This window comes from Lacerta agilis, chromosome 4 (assembly GCF_009819535.1).
Source record: "Lacerta agilis isolate rLacAgi1 chromosome 4, rLacAgi1.pri, whole genome shotgun sequence".
Lineage (NCBI taxonomy): Eukaryota > Metazoa > Chordata > Lepidosauria > Squamata > Lacertidae > Lacerta > Lacerta agilis.
Window position 1 is genome coordinate 76,529,310 of NC_046315.1, and position 20,881 is coordinate 76,550,190.

The following is a 20,881-nucleotide window of genomic DNA, read 5'->3' on the forward strand; positions in this document are numbered from 1 at the left end:
TAATTCAGGTTTTCCAAAACCAGATTAGTGGCCCAAGCTAAATTATTACCAAGTCTACCCAAATAACAAATCACAAACAGAAGTAAATGAATTAAGCACTAACCGGCAGCTTCATCTTATACTCATCTCTATGAAATTTGAATGCAATGTCGAAAATTGTCCTGTGAAAGAATCCTGTTGGTCTCAGAACCAGAACTAGCTGCAAATTTCCAGGAAACGATGCCTGCAAAAACCATGGGAAAATAAAAGTCTGTCATATTAAAATGGAATGATCTCTTCATGGATTTTTGCCAAAGGCAGTGAAGCAGTATTCCAGCTTTCTGTAAAATCCCATCAGGAAAGGAGAGAAACCATTGTTTGAATTTAAGTGGATTGGCAAATCATGGTTTGTGCTAACCGTGGTTTGACATGATTTCAGAATGGCAGGCCGTGGATACAGCCGTTTCCCCTGCGCTATAGAACTGAAAACAGACAAGCAGCTTCAGAGCATTGTTTGTCTATGTTTGGAAGTTCATACAGTAGTTTGGGGTTTGCTGCAATTCATGGATTGGTGTGATGTGTAAACTTGAGCTGCTGATATTTATTAATGATACAATATTTATTAATACAAACCATTTTGAGATGACATCTGTGACATAGGTTGAATTACTAATGTTTCTAAACTGATAATGTAAGTTAATTTTGTTGCATTCAGCCTAAATCCACAGTACGGTTGTTCTTCCAGCTATTAGGATGCAAGTCTGAAGCGGGTATTGAACTGATACCACAGATGGATGTCTGGCAGAGACGCGGGAAAAACAACCTGCTTTAAATGCAGGTGGCAAAGCTGTTTTCTTCTTGTAAAGTCTTTTGTAATAATATTAATGATGATACAGTCATACCTCGGGTTACGATAGCTGTGGGTTGCATTTGGCTCGGGTTACGAATGCGCCGAACCCGGAAGTACCAGAACGGGTTACTTCCTGGTTCGGCGCATCGCGCAGAAGCACTAAATCGCGCTTCACAGAAGCACTGAATCGCACCATGCACACGTGCAGATTCGGCACTTCATGTTACATGTTGCGAATGGAGCTCCGGAACGGATCCTGTTTGCAACCAGAGGTACCACTGTAATAATAATAATTTCATTATTTATACCCTACCTATCTGGCTGTTCTGCCCTAGCCATTCTGGGCTGCTTCCAACACATATAAAAACGGCTTCCAACACATATAAAAACAATTTGTAAGCTGTATACAGTACCTTAAGTGAACAGACAGATATTGACCTGGACCTTGCCTCTAAATTTCCACTCAACTCCACCTCCAGACCAACCCAACGCAGATGGATTCCACATTTAGACCTGCGCAAAGCTGCTGGGATTCTGTCCCAGTGTTTCACCCCAGGCAACAAACTACTGTGTTACGTTTGCTCACTAAGCACTGCTCCTGCTGCCTACAGAATTGCCTTTCCTTCTGCTCGCTAAACCCCTAAACACTTAAAACTTTGTTGCACGCAGAAAGTAGAAACCAAATTGCTGCCTTCTGAACTACAAAAAAACACACGGTTCATGTTTCCAATACATAATGCATTGGAATGCTATGGACACTGTCGTGTCACACAAAGATGCTGAGCAAATAATGAACTGACGAGTTACAAAATAAATACAGGAAGCACTGCCAACTGGAAGGACACATTCTCCACTTTCTTCACAGCTGGGTATTTCTCGGTTCATCAAGTTATATTGCCCCCAAGGAGCTGTACTGCAGAGGCAGCCAACATGTTGCCCTCCTGTCGTTGCTGGACTCCAATTTCCATCAGCCCCAGACAGTCGGGACAATAGTTAGGGATAATGGGAGCTGGAGGCACCATGTTGGCATCTCTCTTGTATTGTATCCAATTTGCTATTTAAATGATATAAGAATAAGCAACATTAGATGAGAGAACTAAGTTCACAAAGACCAACCATCTCCTCCCCACAATGTATATTCCCAGAACAGAATGATAGTGTTCTTTTAACCAGTTATAGTGGGACTACAACTCCCATCATTCTAGATGGCTTGGGATGATGGGAGTTATAGTCCAACATTATCCAGAGACCAAGGTTGGAAAACACTGGGGTACGGGGCAGTACACCACCACTGACCATGCAGAATCCCCACCACCATCACCAAAGGAAAGGAAACTGGCAGACCTCTTGGGAGACAACACATGGTAAGCAAGCACAGAGCACGATAGGAGACCCATTTGGAAAATAAGCCACAAATAAGCTCCCAGCACTTATTGAAGAGGAGACAGGTACTGGCGGGTGTGGACAGACACTAAACACTCCTCCCATTAGCACTGCTGGTCAAACATCCCTGCACTTTCTTTCCTTGCGGAAGCTTAACCAGAAAAGTGATCATCATATATCAGATTCTCTAGGAAATGGTGACTTCTTCAAAGGTAATACAAACTTATTTACAATATTAATGCAATATAACACAACTGGTTCCTCTCAACTGATGAACCCTAGAAGTTCTGATAAGGTAAGCACAAATTTTTCGGGAGTGAAAGAACAAATTAAGTGGCATTCGGACTCCCTGCTACAAGCATTCAGTCACAGGGACCATCCAGGCAGACTGCAAACTATTGGCTCCATCTATTAACACAAGCTCCTTCTTTCAATGAACCTAAACATATCTATAGCAGCAAAGAGATGCTTGATGCAAAAAGCTAAGGAGGACTGCAGCAGTAGCAGCAACAACAACACTAGCAACTGTGAAAGGTGGAGAAGCAGATGGCCACATGAGATCCACCCACTGTAGTATACAATAAGGAGCTTTCAATAATGCAAGCTGTGTTTGTTTTGTTTAAATTCAGGGATGAATCTCCAACTCCCTTCTGCAGAATGAACATTAGTTGAGTTTGGATGCTCAAAGAAAGGAAAGGATCAGTATCTTCTTGGAGGTGGGGACTTCAGTGAATTGGTCAGAAGCTGGGCAGACCCAAACAACCAGATGCCCACCTGACCACGAAATAACGCTACAGGACAACACTTCATAAACCATGCTGTTGGCACTGCACTGCATACTTGACAGCTGTGGTCTCTGTCTTCACAATGGCGGAATCACAACCAAAAATTGGCATACTCTGTGGCAACCTTGGTGGCTTGGAGGCTTTGTTGGTGCAAAAGGAAATCCTCAAGGGATTGGCCAGCTCAGGCTTGTTAACTATATGAAGTTGTGGATCCAAGGCCCTTTCTATAAAACAGGTGACTGAAAAGTTCAAGCTAGTATCTAAAAAACACTCTACTGTAGAAGTAACACACCTTCCAGTTATTTAAGGGGAAAAAATATCACTGGTTGGTTATCAAACAGGAGAAGCTTCGAGGAAGTAGGCTCTGCCCTGCAAAAATTAGAAGTGACACTAGCTTTTATATGTATTGGCACCTTTTTTTGGCCTTATGAACACACACCTGATCACACTTTTGTATTAACTGCAAATGCTTTGTCAAATTGGCTGTAGGGAAGTGGAAATCATTTACTGTTTTAGATGATGATATACTTTTAACACAAGGACATTGAGTCTTTTTAATGGAACATTTTACGATTATGGTAACGCATTCTGTGTTTACTTATTTTGGTGTTGTCTTTCTTAGGTGTAAGAACAAAAAGAGAAAACATGGCCAGTATATTTTAGAGCCAGAAGGTTGTTGCTTTACACAGAGAAGTCTAAAAAGCCTTCTGGTTGACTGTGTATATCAGGCATAGGCAAACTCGGCCCCTCCAGGTGTTTTGAGACTACAATTCCCATCATCCCCGACCGCTGGTCCTGTTAGCTAGGGATGATAGGAGCTGTAGTCCCAAAACATCTGGTGTATATAATATAATAAAGAAAATGCCTATCAATCCATTTACTGTTTTGTATTATTTGATATGAACTACATTAGCCTAGCTAATAAATGTTACAATAGCAATACTTCAAGGTTTTCATGTGAAATACCAATTTGCTAATTTGTCATTTTTTTGAGCTACATTGTTAGAAGCAAGTGATCCTGTGGGCATCATGAAATAGCCCCTCCCCAAATCACATACACAGTTAAAAATCACGAGACCGTTTGAAGCCCACCCTCCTTAAATCAGCATAACCCTAGAGGACTGGATTCAGTCAATCACCACATCATAAAGCAGCAGGTTCTATAAACATCCCATCTTTAGTGCATTCCATATTTTTCTATTGATACAGATAATTTCTGCCTCTATTGCTATGCCATATATAGCATTGTAAACCACTGCACATACTGCAACCTGAGTTGAAATCAGAAGCAGACAATCATTATATAAAGCTCCCTGACAAAGGGATAACATGCAAACGTAATTACAACGCAATTACAACTTTGGAAATTAAAAAAAACAAAACAACTTCTGAATGAAATTTGTGTAGGGTTGTTAAGAGAGTCGAAAGACTTAATTGCATAACAGCTCACCGCAATTCGCAGTATAGAGGCTTGCACTGAAGTCCATTTGTCTTGCCTCCGGTCTATGACAAGTATAAATCCAATTCCAGCATCTTGTGAACTAATGGGGGGGGGGGGCGCACAAGAGAAAAGAAAAGGAAGAAGCAATTATGGGAAATGATACAAGTGGTTGAAATTCTCAAGCAATTATTTTACCGTCAGGAATGAACCTTTTCCTACCAGAAACTAAGTTATCAGTATGCTGAAATCAATATGCCGATGAAACTTGAATGCAATATGCACAACCATTACAAGAATGAGACATTCACAAATGGAATACACTGGCCAAAACATCCATTGCCCTTCTCCATGGGTAGCAAGGCTTTATTAATTTGATACGCAAATATGCTTCCACTTCATTCTTTCACAATCTGTCTTGCTGTTTTCTGCAGTACAGTGATAATCCATCCTTTAAGTAAGGGTCAATAAGGGTCACTCCAGGAGGGGAAAAAATATTTTTCTTCCTCTTAACATTTCCTTGCCGGTACACTGGTTTTATTCCATCAATATATATGTTTCCGTCCCTTGAAATGCAAGCTCTTAGGTTCCAGACTCCAGGCATCAGTTTAATCCTAAGGAACCTGAGGTTCCTCTAGTCTTCTGCATTTTCGTGAGCTGCTCTTCGAGGAATTATGTAAACCAAGGCAGAATTTTCCCCACGTCATACATCAGAAAGGTGAGAAAAGAGGCACTGTTTCTGAAACGGGAGTTTCTGTGTCAGCACACAAGCTGGCATCCACCAGGGGACTGGGAGGAGAAGTGTTGTTTTCTTGCTCTGTTCAGCTGCATGTGTTACAGTCACAGAGTATAAATAAAGAGCTCCACTCCTGTTTTATACTTTCGCATACAAACCAGTTGTGTAACGCTGGCAGCTGACTGCTAGCCAATTACAACGTAATGGAAATGACAGGCAACTATTTAAGCCAGAATGACTTGAATTTCTATTTGTTTTGCATATATTTGAGCAGATTATATATATATCAATCCCCATTACATTACTGTAAACAAAACCATGGATTATGTTAATACTAGCAATGAACAGACATATGTGCAAGGATCCCTGCATATTCCCGATTGCAGAAATAGACATCATATTTGTTTTCGCTTATAGCATTTCACATGGTGACAAGCATGTGACTGAATTGGCCATATATGTAAATGCTACTTTCTAAAACAGCATTTCGTATTAAGATGATTCCAAGTCAAATACATTAGGACTTTTCACTATCACAATTCTATACAGTATAACCACCAAGGGCTTTAATTGACTTTGTTATCCCATCTGCAGTTTTCCAAGTGTGCATCTGTGCTGAACACTATCATTTATTTACATGTATATTTCTAACCTGCCATAATACCCATGTGCTACTGTGATTCTGTAAAATCTTTCCAATAATATTAAGAACTAAAGCATTAGATGTAGCTGAGATTCAGAATATGTACCTAAACAATGTCCCAAAGAAAAGAAAGAACAAACAGCAACTATAGATTACTGTGTGTTAGCATTTACACTGGGCTGGTTCAGAGTTAAGGCTAAACATGGGCAAACTCTGAAGAACCATTAAGAACTTGCCACCCTTAAGGGCCAAGAAAATTCCAGAACATTCATGCTTCACTTAGACCCCATTAGTACAGTATCTGGGAACAGACCACCCTAAGTTATGTCAAATCCATGGGTCACTTTCTGTTCCATCTCTGAGGACATTTCAAAACAGATTTTCAATGTGAACCAGGAAGTGACTGCAAGACGGTAAGATAGTTCTTTCGAGCCCTTTTAAAACCATTGCTTCTCTTACCTCTTTTTAGTCACCCCATTCCATTTCGCAACCCACACAGCTGTCGGTTTTTCTCCTCTCAACATTATGCGCCACTCAGTTCTTAAGGGACTGTTTGGGAAGTTGCTTAAAGCCCTTGATCAGAATCCACCCCCCACCCCCACCCCAGGAAAGGTTACAATATTTGGGCTTCTTAGTTTAGAAAAAGGCAAGTAAAGGGGGACATGGCAGAGCTGTGGAATAATATGCATTGTGACAGAAAGTCTTTCTCCCTTTTTCATAATAGTAGAAATCAGGCCATCCAGTGAAGTTGAATGTAAGAAGATTCAGGACACTGGAAAAAAGGAAGATACTTTACCCAGCACAAAGTTGCACTACAGAATTTGCTCACAGAGGATTAGACAAATTCATGATGACAAGGCCATTAGCAGCTGCAGGCCACAACGGCTATGTTCTCCCTGTCTTGTATGTGAAGAGATTATTTCTGCTAGTGCGGTGTTATCCCAAACTTGGGTCTCCAGATGTTTTTGGACTACAACTCCCATCATCCTTGGCTAGCAAGAGCAGTGATCATGGATGGTGGGAACTGTAGTCCAAAAACAGCTGAATACCCACGTTTGGGAAACACTGTGCTAGTGCAAAGCTACTAAACATTAATATCAATGTAAATAAAGCAATAAGGATAAGTTAGGCAAGAAAGAGCAGGGCGGATAGACAAAAAAAATAAACACATGAATTTGCAAATATTCAAATAAGCCCCATACTGCACTATATTTTGTGACGAAAACACACCACAGCAAAAAAAATTCTCTCGAGCAGTTTTGGTGTATTGAAATGCTTCCCACATCTCAAAAAGTACCACAGACATCATATCATTTGACCTTTTATTGAGAAGACAGTCAAATGACCTCATGCACCTAGGGGAAGGGGTGGGAGTTTATAATGCATGGGGTTTTAACAAGCAACTTTCCCAAAGGGTGAGTGGAAGGAATGATCTGTTAGTCATTTTGAAGATCACTGCATCCTCGAAGGGATGGGTGGTGGCAAATGCTATATAAATCATGCGTTAAGTGTTTCTTCTGGTATGAGTATGGTTTCTTCTTCATTCTTCCCTTTAAAAATAATTTTATCTCTGCAGATAATTCTTGAATAATCTTGCCAAGCTCTTGTGTGTGTGTGTGTGTGTGTGTGTGTGCGTGTGCATGCACGCATGGGTTTAATAAAAGGTCAATAAAGGCACCTTTAAATAAAAATATTTCTTCTGACAGAATATTATGTAAGAGTATTTTATCCAACACTGCTCTCTACTGCAAGCATCCTCCACCATATGGGTGATTCTGGCTGAGTAGCAACCTTCATATTAGGAATCCCAAACACTAGCAGTGTGAGTTCAAGAATGTACACCTAGCTCAAAACACACTTCCAGCAAAATACTGTATAGTACAACTCAACGAAATAAAATGCTTTCCTATATTTCTGCTCCGTTACATTTAAATCTGCCTGCGCAGCTGTGCTGTCTTAGTATTTATTCACCAGTTAAATGAGACTGACTATATGAGAGTGTAGCTTTGTCCTATGAATAGCATCCAGAGTGGGGACTCTAGAAAGATTTAGGCAGCTACATTTGAAATTAGAAAAAAAAATATCACAAAATATAAGTATCTCTAATCACTAAGGTTGCTACTAAGATATTTTGCAATATCCCACTTGAGCAGGGGTCAGCAAACTTTTTCAGCAGGGGGTCAGTCCACTGTCCCTCAGACCTTGTGGGGGACCGGACTATTTTTTTTGGGGGGGGGGGTTAACGAATTCCTATGGCCCACAAATAATCCAGAGATGCATTTTAAATAAAATCACACATTCTACTCATGTAAAAACACGCTGATTCCCCGACCGTCCAGAGGCCGGATTTAGAAGGCGATTGGGCCGGATCCGGCCCCCGGGCCTTAGTTTGCCTACCCATGCACTTGAGACTCTTTTTTTCTTTTTAAAAGAAAAAGAAGGGGGGAATATTTTGAAATGCAACATCAGCACCATCTCTTAATGTTCCAGGTTGAATCCTTTCAGGAATGGCTAGGGGAAACTGGAGGGCCACTGTCAGTCGGTGTGGTTCAAAGCCAGGAATTCTGTGGCCATCTAGATGTTCCTGCATTGAAACATCAATCATCGCTATTCACTGGCCATGCTGTCTGAGGGTTATGGGAGTTGTAGTCCAACAATATCTTGTGTAGTCCAACAAATTGTGTAGACCAGGGTTTCCCAAACTCGTGTCTCCAGCTGTTTGGGGCTGTATTGGGGCTCCAGCTGTTTTGGGGCTACAACTCCCATCATCCCTAGTTAGCAGGACCAGTGGTCAGGGATAATGGGAACAGTAGTCCAAAAACAGTTGGAGACCCAAGTCTTGGAAACTCTGGTGTAAGCAATACAGCACTGAGATAGGTGGACCAATGTATTTCCTAAGATGGTCTGAGAGTTTTATTAAAAATGACCCATGTTCATTTAAACCTATATTCTATACCCTAACTCTGTGTTCTGTTCATTTTTGCTACTAACAGCCTCTTATATCTTATTTTATTATATAACAAATCCCCAACCAAGATACCAATTGTGTCACGTACTAGAACTTTCAGTTCAAATCTACGTCAGCACAGCATACCCTAAAAGCAAACAGTGTGAGTCATTCTCTTCTAGTAAGTAAGAATGCCATCTTGGTATAAAAATAACCTGAGTTTTAGCTGTTTAGACAGAGAACAACAGTATCTTGAAGCCATATTCTGCTCCTGTGTTATTGTCAGTGAGGTCAGCTGAAAGCTTACATGTCCGAGGACACAGCTGTTTTATAAATGACCGTGATAATAAAATAAAATAAAAATTAGTCACTGAACAGGATATAGAACTCATGATGGGACATTTTCCACATTGTATAGCATACGAAAAGTAATGTACAATCATCCAAATCTTAAAAAAAGAACCCTACTCCTTGCTGTTAAGCTGTTGTCAACGTGGTTGAAGCAGATACCTGTAAATATCTGCCTGCATAATGTCACTTTCAATGGTTTCTATATATTTATTAGAAAATACCTAATGCTGTTTTGTTCTGATTAATGAATAGACATGGGCAGCAAACATTTTGAACGCTTGCCTCAGCACAGTAGGCTTTACTACAGACATGCTGGAGGCTTGGTCAGCTATCAAGTTATTTTCATAGTTAACTGGCAACTTGGTTTTCAGTTGGAGGAGAGGAAAAAGAGAAAAGGCATCAGAACAGGTGTGTGGAATTTTTGGCCTTCCACAAGTTGATGAACTGCCAAGTCCCAGCAAGCATGGGCAGTGCCCTGGGATGTGTGGAGTTGCAGTTCAAGCAACATCTAGAGGTTCCACACACCTGCACTAGAACATCCCATTTTCAATGTATAAACCAAGGTCAGGGGGCCACCAGTCAGATCCGGCCTTCCAACCCTTCCCCAGTAGCCCACAAACACCCAGTTTTATGGTGGCAATGGCTGCTGGGAGGTAAAGCATGCAGGCTCAAGCAGGGAGTTCCATAACTAAGGGGCAAACATTTTGTCATTTAACAATCTTTAAGGCTTTTAAGCAGGTACATTTTTATTTAGCCAAGCCTTTTAAAAATGCTTATGTGCTGATGCATTTATTTTCCTGCTTGGTTATTTAGCTGATGTGCTATTTATTTTAACTGCTTTGTAGGTTATGTGTTTGTATCGCTTCAAATTAAACTATTATTTTTGCATCTGCAAGCCCTTGTGGATGTTCTCTAAACTGAAAGGTGAATATAAATGTTTTAAATAAATGAACAGTCTAATAAATAAAACAAACTTTAGGTAAGTGAACACAGAATCCCTGTAGTTAAAAAGAAAAAGAGAGAAATATAGCACCAGGACAAGCTAATATATTATTTTATTTGTATACAGCTTAATATATTAAAAATATCTCTAAGCAGTGTACAAAAAAACAGACAACTTACACCAAAATCTTAACAGTTACATATAAAAAGTTACATCCATCTATCTATCTATCTATCTATCTATCTATCTATCTGAGAGCCAGTGTAGTGTAGTGGTTAAGAGCGGTAGATTTGTAATCTGGTAAACCGGGTTCGCTTCCCCGCTCCTCCACATGCAGCTGCTGGGTGACCCTGGGCTAGTCACACTTCTTTGAAGTCTCTCAGCCCCACTCACCTCACAAGAGTGTTTGTTGTGGAGGAGGAAGGGAAAGGAGAATGTTAGCCACTTTGAGACTCCTTTGGGTAGTGATAAAGTGGGGTAGCAAATCCAAAGTCGTCTTCTTCTATCTATCTCAATATCAATTCATTTTCCTTCTGACGCACCCTCCTGCTCAGCCTCCGGGTTTTCACCCAGGGTCCAGACATACTCAGCTCCCCCAGAAAAGTCTCGCATTGAGAAGAGTTTCTGGAAACTGAGGACATCACCCTAGTTGTCCTCTCTCTCTAGACTTGATTTTTATGGGCAGGACCAAGGAGGATGGTACTTTCTCAGGCTGCCCTCAGCTATGTCCCATTCAGCTGCAATCTCCAATTCCAGGCACACCAGGTTTGTTGTGTTTCCCAGGGGGTCCAGAAGATGGGGAAAGAGTCTACTCTCCACCCACAACTCTTTCTTCACCCTCTGACCACTCCTCCTCCTCCAGCTGCTTTCCATAAGAGTACAATCTTACACTTTTCCCCAGTGAGTTTAACTGAACTCATTCAAATAATAAGTAAGCACGGAATCGTAGCCAGAGGCTGATTCTGAGTTGGAGAGCAAAAGCAGGGAGATATAAAATATTCAAATATCCACAAAATGTCTAGGCAAATGTACCTTCAGATCATGCCAAAGGAACAACATTTCTAGTTACAATAAACTATTCTTTATGACAATTAGTCATTGAGATAGAAGGGAAATGTTATGATTTGTTGCTTTGTAAGTGGCCACATGCAGAAGTGGCCCCGCCCATTATTGAAGGAGCACGTCAACTAGTCAAGTCAGCAGAAAATGTTATTTATTGCAGGCAATAATTCTTGAATTAAGGCTATATTTGTCTTGACTGCCACAAGTTGTACATGGCACTTAATTATATGATGCCTTAACTTCTTCTGTGGATTTTTAAAATAAAAATATGCTATTTTATAGTAACATTTTTCTTAGTCTGACCGGATTAAGCAAACTATTCCTAATGACTCTTATGATACTGTTAATAGTAATATGAACACCACCTACTTTTTATAATCCATTCCCAAGGACAAAAAGACTCCTCTAAATCCTACGGATAACTCCTAAACTGCCCTGTAGCATTAAAAATAAATCAATCTCAGTGCTTTTCACAGTATTACTAGAACATTCAACATCGTCTCCTGAGAAAGACAGATGCCAACATGAATGAAAAGGAAGAGACAGCAATTTTTAAAAAAAGGATTGCTAGGGAAAAGGATATCCGCCATTCTGTAGCAGCCTCTAGTGGTTCTTGCAAAAACTGAATCCAAAAATATTGAAAAAGCTCACAACATTGAGGAAATCAGGGAAGAATGACAAATGAACAAAAATACTGGCTGCTACTCACAGGGATGGGGGATAAATTTGGTTCAGCTTGCATTTTAATGCAAACCTATATAATTCCAATTTCCAGAAACAATGCATTTATTTATTTACTTCATAAAATTTATATGCCGCTTGATTGTAAAAAGAAAATCCTGTACATGGAACAAAATGCAGCTGTCCTTCAAAATCTGCACTTCTCTGAATTTTGCTATATGCAGTTCTCCAACCAAATAATAGTTTCTGAAAATAACAAAAAAAAAATGCATACAATCATACCTTGGATCCCGAACGCCTTGCGACTCAAACATTTTGGCTCCTGAAACCCGCAAACCCAGAAGTGAGTGTTCTGGTTTGTGAACGTTCTTTGGAAGCCGAACGTCTGACGGGGCTTCCGCGGCTTTCAATTGGCTGCAAGGAAAGTCCTGCAGCCAACTGGAAGCCACGCCTTGGTTGTTGAATGTTTTCGGAAGTCGAACGGACTTCCAGAACGGATTCCGTTTGACAACCAAGGTACAACTGTACTGGTAGGGGAAAGTACCTGCAAAAATATGGGGTGCATGCGCGCTGATGTAGCAATGTGGAGAAATGAAATTAGGAATGGAAAAATGAGGAGCTGAGATAAAGAGTAATTGACAGATTACTAGGTATCAAAAATGGAAGCCCTATGACAAATTCCACCCCACATCCTACACAGCACAACTAAGCCCATGTCCTAGTACTGGTTGAATATAGATGGTCGAAATCTCAGCTTAATAAACAGAGATGCACATGAGCTTCATGTTTCCCTGTCAGCAAGAGCTAATGATGTGGAGCAAGGGTGGAAAAATGCTCAGCATCGTGCGGGATGTAAGCTATAGTATATGCAATCGCATTTTATGAAGGGAGGTTGGATCACAGAACCGCAGAATTGTAGAGTTGCAAGGGACCACGAAAGTCATCTCTGTCACCCAGTATCATCTCCCTCTTCTACATGCAGGGGACATACTGCTTGCTTGTTCTTCCTCTTGCTTCAAATATAGCCAAGGATACCTTTTTATTATATTTAACCTCTCTTGCAAGTCTGAACTCATTCTGAGCTTTGGCCCACCAGACCTTCTCCCTACAACTGTTGGCTACTAGTGCATACTCTTTCTTCACAATTTCTTCTTTCTTCCATTTCTTATAGATGCCCTTCTAACATCTCAGCTCATCTGTAAAACTCCTTATGCAGCCACAACAGTTTCCTTAGGTGCCTCCCATTTTTCTTTGTTGTTGGCACTGTGTGCCTTTGTGCCTTCAACATTTCACCTCTTGAACTCTCTTCTCTTTTATTATTTCTGATCATGGAATTTCACCTAGAGCTGCTGTTGTGTGTTGTTACTTATAAAGACGCAGTTCCTCCTAAACTCACAGTATCCTGATTGGATGATGAACAGATAATAAGGAAAGGAAGTTCCAAGGAGAAAGGAAGCTGCGTAAACCTCACACATGGCTTACAGATAGTAGGCCTGCTTGGTAGTAAGAGCTAGGATTCATAGCTATATTAATTCAAATAGGTTTGGATAAAATGAGGGATCTCTCCAAGAAGGAAGTTCCCAGGCTCCCCAGACATAGCCTGTCACCTTCACAATGCTGCTTTTCCCACCACTGTCAACAGAATGGCATTGGAAGGTTAGAGGAAGCTGTCTTATTACAAATCAGACTATTGGTTCATCTATCTCTGTAGTATCTCCAATGACTGGCAGCAGCTCTCTGGGATTACAAGCCAAGACATATCCCCTGGTCTACTGAAGTTTGAACTTGAGACCTTCTACATGCAAAGTAGATGCTCTACCATGAGCCACAGGCTCTTCCTGAGATAAGAAGATAAAGTACTCTGTTCTTTTAGAGCTTGCTCTACAAAACTGGATGGAGTGGATCAAAAGATAACATTTCAGGGCCGGCGGGCCACTTCCCGCAGCTTGCAATGCCAGATCTGGCCTGTGGGTTGCAGGCTAACCACCTTTGCTTTTTAGTACATGGCTGCTTTGTGTTTCTTCTGTATTCGACCACATTTTTAAGTTGTGCCGACAAGAGTAGCCAAGTTACTGGTTCGTGGCACAGATCGCTGCTGCTCATGTTTCTGCCGCCTGCTCTTTTGTACACTGTATGCTCAGTCATTGGGTAAATACCATGCAATGAATACACAACATAATATACATGAAATTGTCTCTCTTTCACACACACAGGGTAGCGGTAGAAGATCAGTACTCCAGAGTGGAAGGGAAGGTTTGTGAGTCCAATACTGCTCAGCTAGACATGGGTTACCATGTTTCAGCATGCTATGCCTTCCTCAGCATTAAAATCGGCCTGCATACTAAATGCACTATATACACTGATGGGAAGCTTTCTGTTGGTGTTTCATTTAGGAAGCTGCAGGAAAATTCATCCAGGGATAATTCACCATTTCGTTGAAAATCCTCCAGTCTATCCACTAGACAGGTGCTGCTGCTGCTCTCCTCCTTCCTTGCTCTGTTTTATAATTCGTATCCTTATTTCTTCTAACCTCAAGCCAACGTTTTGAAATTCCCAGAATTAAGTAGGGTTGTTGCTGTTAAGGTGTGAATGGTTTCTGACCGAAGCATTCTAGTTCCAAATAAATTTCCCTGTGTATGAAACTGCAGTGTCCTTTCTGTCTTGATTATTTTACTTCCTGATTTATGGGGGAGTTATGTGGTAAAACTGGGTTAAGCACTGCAGTTTCCAATAAGGCTGGTTTACATGACATTGTTGACTAAGGGCAGAGACGATACAAGACTCTTGACATACAATTAAACAGTTCAGTGTACCTTGCCATGAAGATTTTGAAATAAAGGCTTTTAAAGCACACAAGACCAGATACTGCGGAGTAATTTACAAGGACTATACTCTTTGGCACGTCAAAGGAAATACTCCCAACTCGTGCAGCATCACTCTCACGGAGATCAATTTTCATTTCTATTAAAAGGCAAACTTGAGACTCAAGGATGCATATTAAAAAGGCTCTTACGATACAGCTTTGCAAATCCAACAGTTCACAAAGCTATACCGTAAGAGCCTTCAATAGCACTGGCTTTTTGCCAAAATGCACTTTCTTTATTAAAAGTAGAGATCACTTGGTAATGTTTTTATGTCAGATGAGTGCTAGGGAGCAAAGCCTGATGACTGATTTGCTATGTTCCATAGCTGCATGAGTTGAACTGCTTGAAGCAGTTGTGTGAAGCAATGTCCCTGAGATTCAGATGGTTTCAGTGTAATCCTCCTTTATTTAAGGGAGCTAGGGTGTATGGCTGAATACAGCTAAGCCACGTGGGTTCCTACAAACACTGGCTTAAGAGCCATGACTTATTCAGGAATAGGCCAAAACTTCAGTAACCAAAGATGTTCGGATGACAACGTGCTGCTTTGTCAGCATGCTTATAATGTCTTGTTGACACTCCATGGGCAGACTTTGTGTTTTGGATTTTGGAAACCCAATTACAAGAACAGAATTTATGCCACAACAGTCATAGAGGAAGCACACATGTATAAATTGCAGCTTGCTCTTGTGAAAACAAAGCGTGCACAGAAAGGGGGTCCCAGTCCTTTGCTGCTAATTCTCTACCTGTCCATGTTCGTCACTGAACCATATAAACATGGAACATCTTGATAAATCTACCATTTCACACATACTGTATTGGCCCGAATGTAAGCCGCACCCCAATATAAGCCGCACTTTTAAAATTGGAGGGTGGGAAAGAAAAAAGAAGGAATACCCGAATATAAGCTGCTATATTCCTTGTTGCTCCTGGCTGCATACTGGGGATGGGGAACCGCACTGTGTTGCAGGCAGTCTTTCCCCTTCCTCACTCTCTCCCTTCCCGGCCTTGGGGGAGACACACGGGGTAGGTGCCACTTTGCCGTGCTCCTGGCTGCATACCGTAAGGTTGCGAATATAAGCCACACTTTAACTTTTCACGGTCAGAATTTGGGGGGAAAGTGAGGCTTTTATTCAGGCCAATATGGTATTCACATTTCAAAACAAAATAACTGTATCACAAGATTGCAAACAAGGTTGATAAAATATGCATTCAACTGAAAGAACACTCAATGACTAAGTTACCATCATTCTTTACAAAGGGGCTCAAAGATTTCACTCCTGTCTGGGTCATGAAGTGGCCTGACTCCCCCAATCCCTGTTTTCACCTGGCAGGAATGGGGAACACGATAAAGAATTTAGCAGTAATGGAATGGAGAGTATGTGGGACTACTATTGCTTAAGGCAGTGTTTTTCAACCTTTTTTGGGCAAAGGCACACTTGTTTCATGAAAAAAATCACGAGGCACACCACCATTAGAAAATGTTAAAAAAATTAACTCTGTGCCTATATTGACTATATATAAAGTAATTCTCTTGAATAGGAATCAAATAAACACAAAGAAAGTATTTTATAATTCTTGGACTTAAGAGCAGGGGTCCCCAAACTAAGACCCGGGGGCCGGATGTGGCCCAATCACCTTCTAAATGCTGCCCGCGGATGGTCCAGGAATCAGCGTGTTTTTACAGAATTGGAACCTGTCCTTTTATTTCAAATGCATCTCTGGGTTATTTGTGGGGCATAGGAATTTGTTCATATTTTTTTCAAAATATAGTCCAGCCCCAAGTAAGGTCTGAGGGACTCTAGTCTTGTACCTGAGTGACTTTTTGTGACAAAGACATGAGTGGAGAAGCTCCTGAGACATCCTGACATGATATAATTAACTGCCATGCCACACTTGAGAGCCCAGCCAATGTGGTGTTTCCCTTTTTTGTGATGATCTTGTGCTTTGGGAAGTTCAAAGAGGTTGAACCAGCAAGTGCGAAATAAATGCAAAAGGAAACCTACACATCCTAATTATTCATCATTTATTAGCAAAGTGCTCTCACCCAGCTGAAAGGAGCCAGGCTTGTTATTTCCTCCAAACAGCAAAAGAATTCTTAATTAATTTATGTAGGTTGGAGATGACTGCACTTTGGGAAACATTTCCCTTGAGAGGTTATAGATGCGGTTTTGCATCCGATTTGGTACTGAATCCTCTCTCTCTCTCCCCCACCCCACCGGCCTCCGCCTCGCGTGCGCCATTTCCAAGCCCCCACCCACCCCCACCCCCGCTTCTAAGATGCGCGTGCCTACATTGGCCTCGGAACCCCACTCGCGACAAGGCGCGCGCGGGCGGCGCGCAGGACCCCTTCAGGGCCACGCCGACGGCCGAGGAACTCCGGCAGGCCGGAGGGTGCTGACGATTGGCCGACGGGAGGGCGAAGGAGGGAGGGAGGCGCTTTTGAGGCGGCCGGCCCGGCTGCTGCGTCCAGGGCCATGCAATGCAGTGCAGTGTAGCCTCGGTGCTGCTGGGGCAAGGCGGGCGTCTCTTTTTGGCTCTGTGTACAAACGCGCGGGCTGACCCTGATTGGCTGAAGGAAGGCAACAACAACGGCCGGGACGTTTTCCCCACGGCACACCAGGCAACATCTCGCGGCACACTAGTGTGCCGCGGAACAGTGGTTGAAAAACACTGGCTTAAGGACTGTGAAACAGAGCTGCATGTTTGCATGCTCAGAACTGTAGAGAAACACAAAAAGGGGTCTTTGAACCCAAAATTTATACTTCAAGGCGTTCCAAAAGCTCATTTCTACTTGGAAGTAGTGATATGCTTTTTCAATCCCTGCCTTATATCCATAATGTTCTTTTCTTTATTAAACAGTTTACAATCTGCCAACTCTCTTCCTTACGTGTGTGATGTAGCTAACGAAGCATTAACGTTAATTTGATAAGCATTCTCATTTCCTTGAGCACACGTCTTACCTGGGGATGTTAGTGAGGTATGTCAGAACACTCTGAAACTCCTTTTCTGGAATTTCGCTGAATGTTGAGTACTCTGGAAAAGTGATGACAGGGCACCCATCTTTTCCTCGACCACCTGGCGAGAAACACAAAAATTATTTACTCACCACTCATTCCTCAACAAAGAAGCTATAATTGCTACATCACTTTCAGACTTGAAAACAGATCAGTTAAGATATCAAATATCTGTCGTGATTTACTTATGAGCCTGATAATGAGAATGCTCCTCAAAAAAGGAGGCTGAGGAATTGCTAGTAGTGAGAGTGCTTAGATTTATTTAAACTGTAATGCAGCTGCAGGTAGGGGAAATGCTAAATATAAACAAGTCCAAAACAAAGTGAACCCAATGGAACCACCTACTATGCAATAATGCAACAACAATTTGTGATCCAGCTGAGCTTAGAAAAAAAATTAGGCTTGGGAAGCAAAAGTCCATGTGCCAGCGGCAATTCAAGAACTGCCAAATGGATGTACAGCTTGATAAGGAGAGCAGGAAGCAGGTTTATCCTCCCATGTGCACTGCTGCATGCAAACTGCTAGGTGCTGTCTTCCTTGTTCCTACTCCCCTTTGGTTTGATCCACAGATCCCAAAACCTAGTTTCTGATTTTTTTCCCCCAACGCTCAGTTCCGAAAGATACAAAGCAATAGTAAGATGTGGGGTTAACAATACATTTTTGCAGCATGGAATGGTCCTGTTTAAGGTTCCAGTCAGCCATGCCCTTTTGGGGGAATATTTCATCTACCCCTTGCAGTTTTTCCTCACAACAGCAAGTTAGAATTTCATTATTCCATGCTCAATTCTCTCTGAGTTGTTTCCCCTATTTTGTGTGTGTGTGTGTGTGTGTGTGTGTGTGTATTTCTGCAAACCTCAGGGTTCCTCTGAGCATACTGATACCTATATTTTCATAACAGGGTTATAACACTTTGGATACATGTGCAATGGAATCAGGCTTGAATCAGACTTAGAATACATAGGTAGGGCCTCACAACATAAGTATATCCCTGGTGTCCAACACTTTTTACCTCAGGCTGTGGCTGAGGGGGGGGGGGTTTAAAGCAGCAGAGTTCAAAGACAGGAGTCCATGCTCTAACATGGTGCTTATTTCATCTGAAAAAAATTACTTTAGATTTTAGAAGCACAACCAGTCTGCATGCAAGTCAGTGGAGCATGAAATTTCTTCACGCTTGATTTGGCCTAGGAGGAAGTCTGAAGGAGCAATTTAAGTTGAATGATTTAACCTAATATTGCAACCTAGGGAAGTATGGGGTTTTTTTTTTAATTGGAAATTCAAATCGGCTTCACCTCTGCCCTACAATATTAACAGTTGACTATGGACATGTATACACTTTGTGATAATTGCCTATGGATGAAATAAACAACATAGGAAAACACAGGCAACGTACAAAAGCCAACTTTGAAAATATGACTTCCGTACATTTCAAAAGCTGGGTATGTACAAAGCGTATACTTGCAAGGCTGTTTTAAGCTACCCTCTTGTCAACATAGAACTGCAAACCTGCTATGGGGGGGCCTAATATCTCCAGACAAAACTGCAGGGTTTTTGTAAACCGTTCAGAACTTGGAACAGCATTACCCAGTGTGAACTACATTGCAGGGCTGTCATAAGCCACTCTCCACCTGTGTCATAGCCCCTTGTAACCTTTAATATGGGGACAAGGAACTGCATTTGCTGTGGAATTCACTTTAGCTGTATTTATTTAATTAATTTCATGTTTCACTTTAAATAAGAACAGAGTTATAAAAATCAGGAACTCTTCTATTTTCTGCTAATGTTGATGATAGGGGTTTTTTGGGGGGGCGGGCAGGCAGGGAAGGGGTTTTGTGGACACACTAGTAGAGTAAAATCTTGAATTTCTCCATTGGGTTCAATGAGCCGCTCTCGCTTGTGTCCCTGGAAATATTTACAATGTCCTTTCCAATGTGAATTAGGAAATGACCTTTCCAGACAAGACTGCTTCTAGAAAGACTGCTTGTTCTCCAAGTTCTTATAAAAAAAGAAATTGAGATAATTTCAAAGAGTAGATAACCAGCCGTGAACATAAGAACATAATAACAGCTTCCTGGGTCAGGTCATCTTAGCTCGTCTAGCATCCTGTTCTTACAGTGGCCAACCAGATGCCTATGGAAAGCCCAAAAGTAGAACCTGAGCACAACAACAATATCACCTCCTGAAGTCGAAACAAAATAGGAAATTCTTTCCAGTAGCACCTTAGAGACCAACTGAGTTTGTTCTTGGTATGAGCTTTCGTGTGCATGCACACTTCTTCAGATACACACGAAAGCTCATACCAAGAACAAACTCAGTTGGTCTCTAAGGTGCTACTGGAAAGAATTTCCTATTTTGTTTCGACTATGGCAGACCAACACGGCTACCCACCTGTAACCTCCTGAAGTCTCCATCAATTCAGAAGCACAGCGTAGCCATAAGGGTCAGTAGCCACTGAAAGCCCTATCCTTCCACAAATTTGTCTAATCCTCTTTTAAAGCCATCCAAGTTGGTGGACATCACTGCCTCTTGCAGGAATGAATTCCTTAGCTTAACAGTGTGTGATAAGTAAGACTGGTAAGTTTTCAAAAACCTCAAGAGTAAATATGGGAGAATGCAACAAGCCCATTCATTTTTTTAGCCCCACAGTCAACGTATTGCACTACTTTTGTTGTTGGCATCTGTCTGTCTGTCGAGAGAGAATGGAGTACACTTCTGAGGATAAAGTCAAACCCAAGTAACCTCCTTGGGGCACATGCCTGGGTAGTGTATATGGAGGTCCTTGGCTGTCCAGACAACACAACTCCCATTTCGGGCCCACTGTTATGGTGTAAAGAAAAGCAGAGCAATGCACTTGGCACCATCCTAGCAGCAGGAGTTGTGGGAAGGGGGTGTGCAAGGCACCATTGAACTGTCTTAGGGACTTCAGATTTGTGTAGGGTTTTGATTTACTCCTTAGCCTTTTCTGTCCCTCAAGGCAGTGAAGGTTTAGGATCAGTTTTCCTTCTCCTAGGTGCACTACCTTCCCAGATTAATGAGCCTCATCTACCCCTCACTTCCCTCTACAGCACTATATGGATCATTAAACTAACCCTATTCTTAATGATCTTTATGACTTCTGGGAGAGGAGACTCCCAATGCCTTTTTAACATTACCTTCTTCTGACCAGGTTGACTGCTCTCAGCATTACATTTTAAAGTTAACTTAATTC

The 20,881-nt window shown here is 41.6% G+C and overlaps 1 protein-coding gene across 12 annotated transcripts in view; it reads right to left on the reverse strand.

Annotated features, from left to right (window-relative positions):
- MCF2L (MCF.2 cell line derived transforming sequence like) overlaps positions 1 to 20,881 on the reverse strand; it is a 106,513-nt gene that overhangs the window by 30,332 nt on the left and 55,300 nt on the right. For all 12 annotated transcript variants that reach the window (XM_033147737.1, XM_033147743.1, XM_033147734.1 and 9 more), the window contains 3 exons: positions 17,623 to 17,737; positions 4,448 to 4,538; positions 104 to 223 (listed from right to left, as the gene is read on the reverse strand). In XM_033147737.1, the coding sequence (XP_033003628.1) occupies positions 104 to 223; positions 4,448 to 4,538; positions 17,623 to 17,737 (326 nt within the window). The remainder of the gene's footprint in view (positions 1 to 103; positions 224 to 4,447; positions 4,539 to 17,622; positions 17,738 to 20,881) is intronic.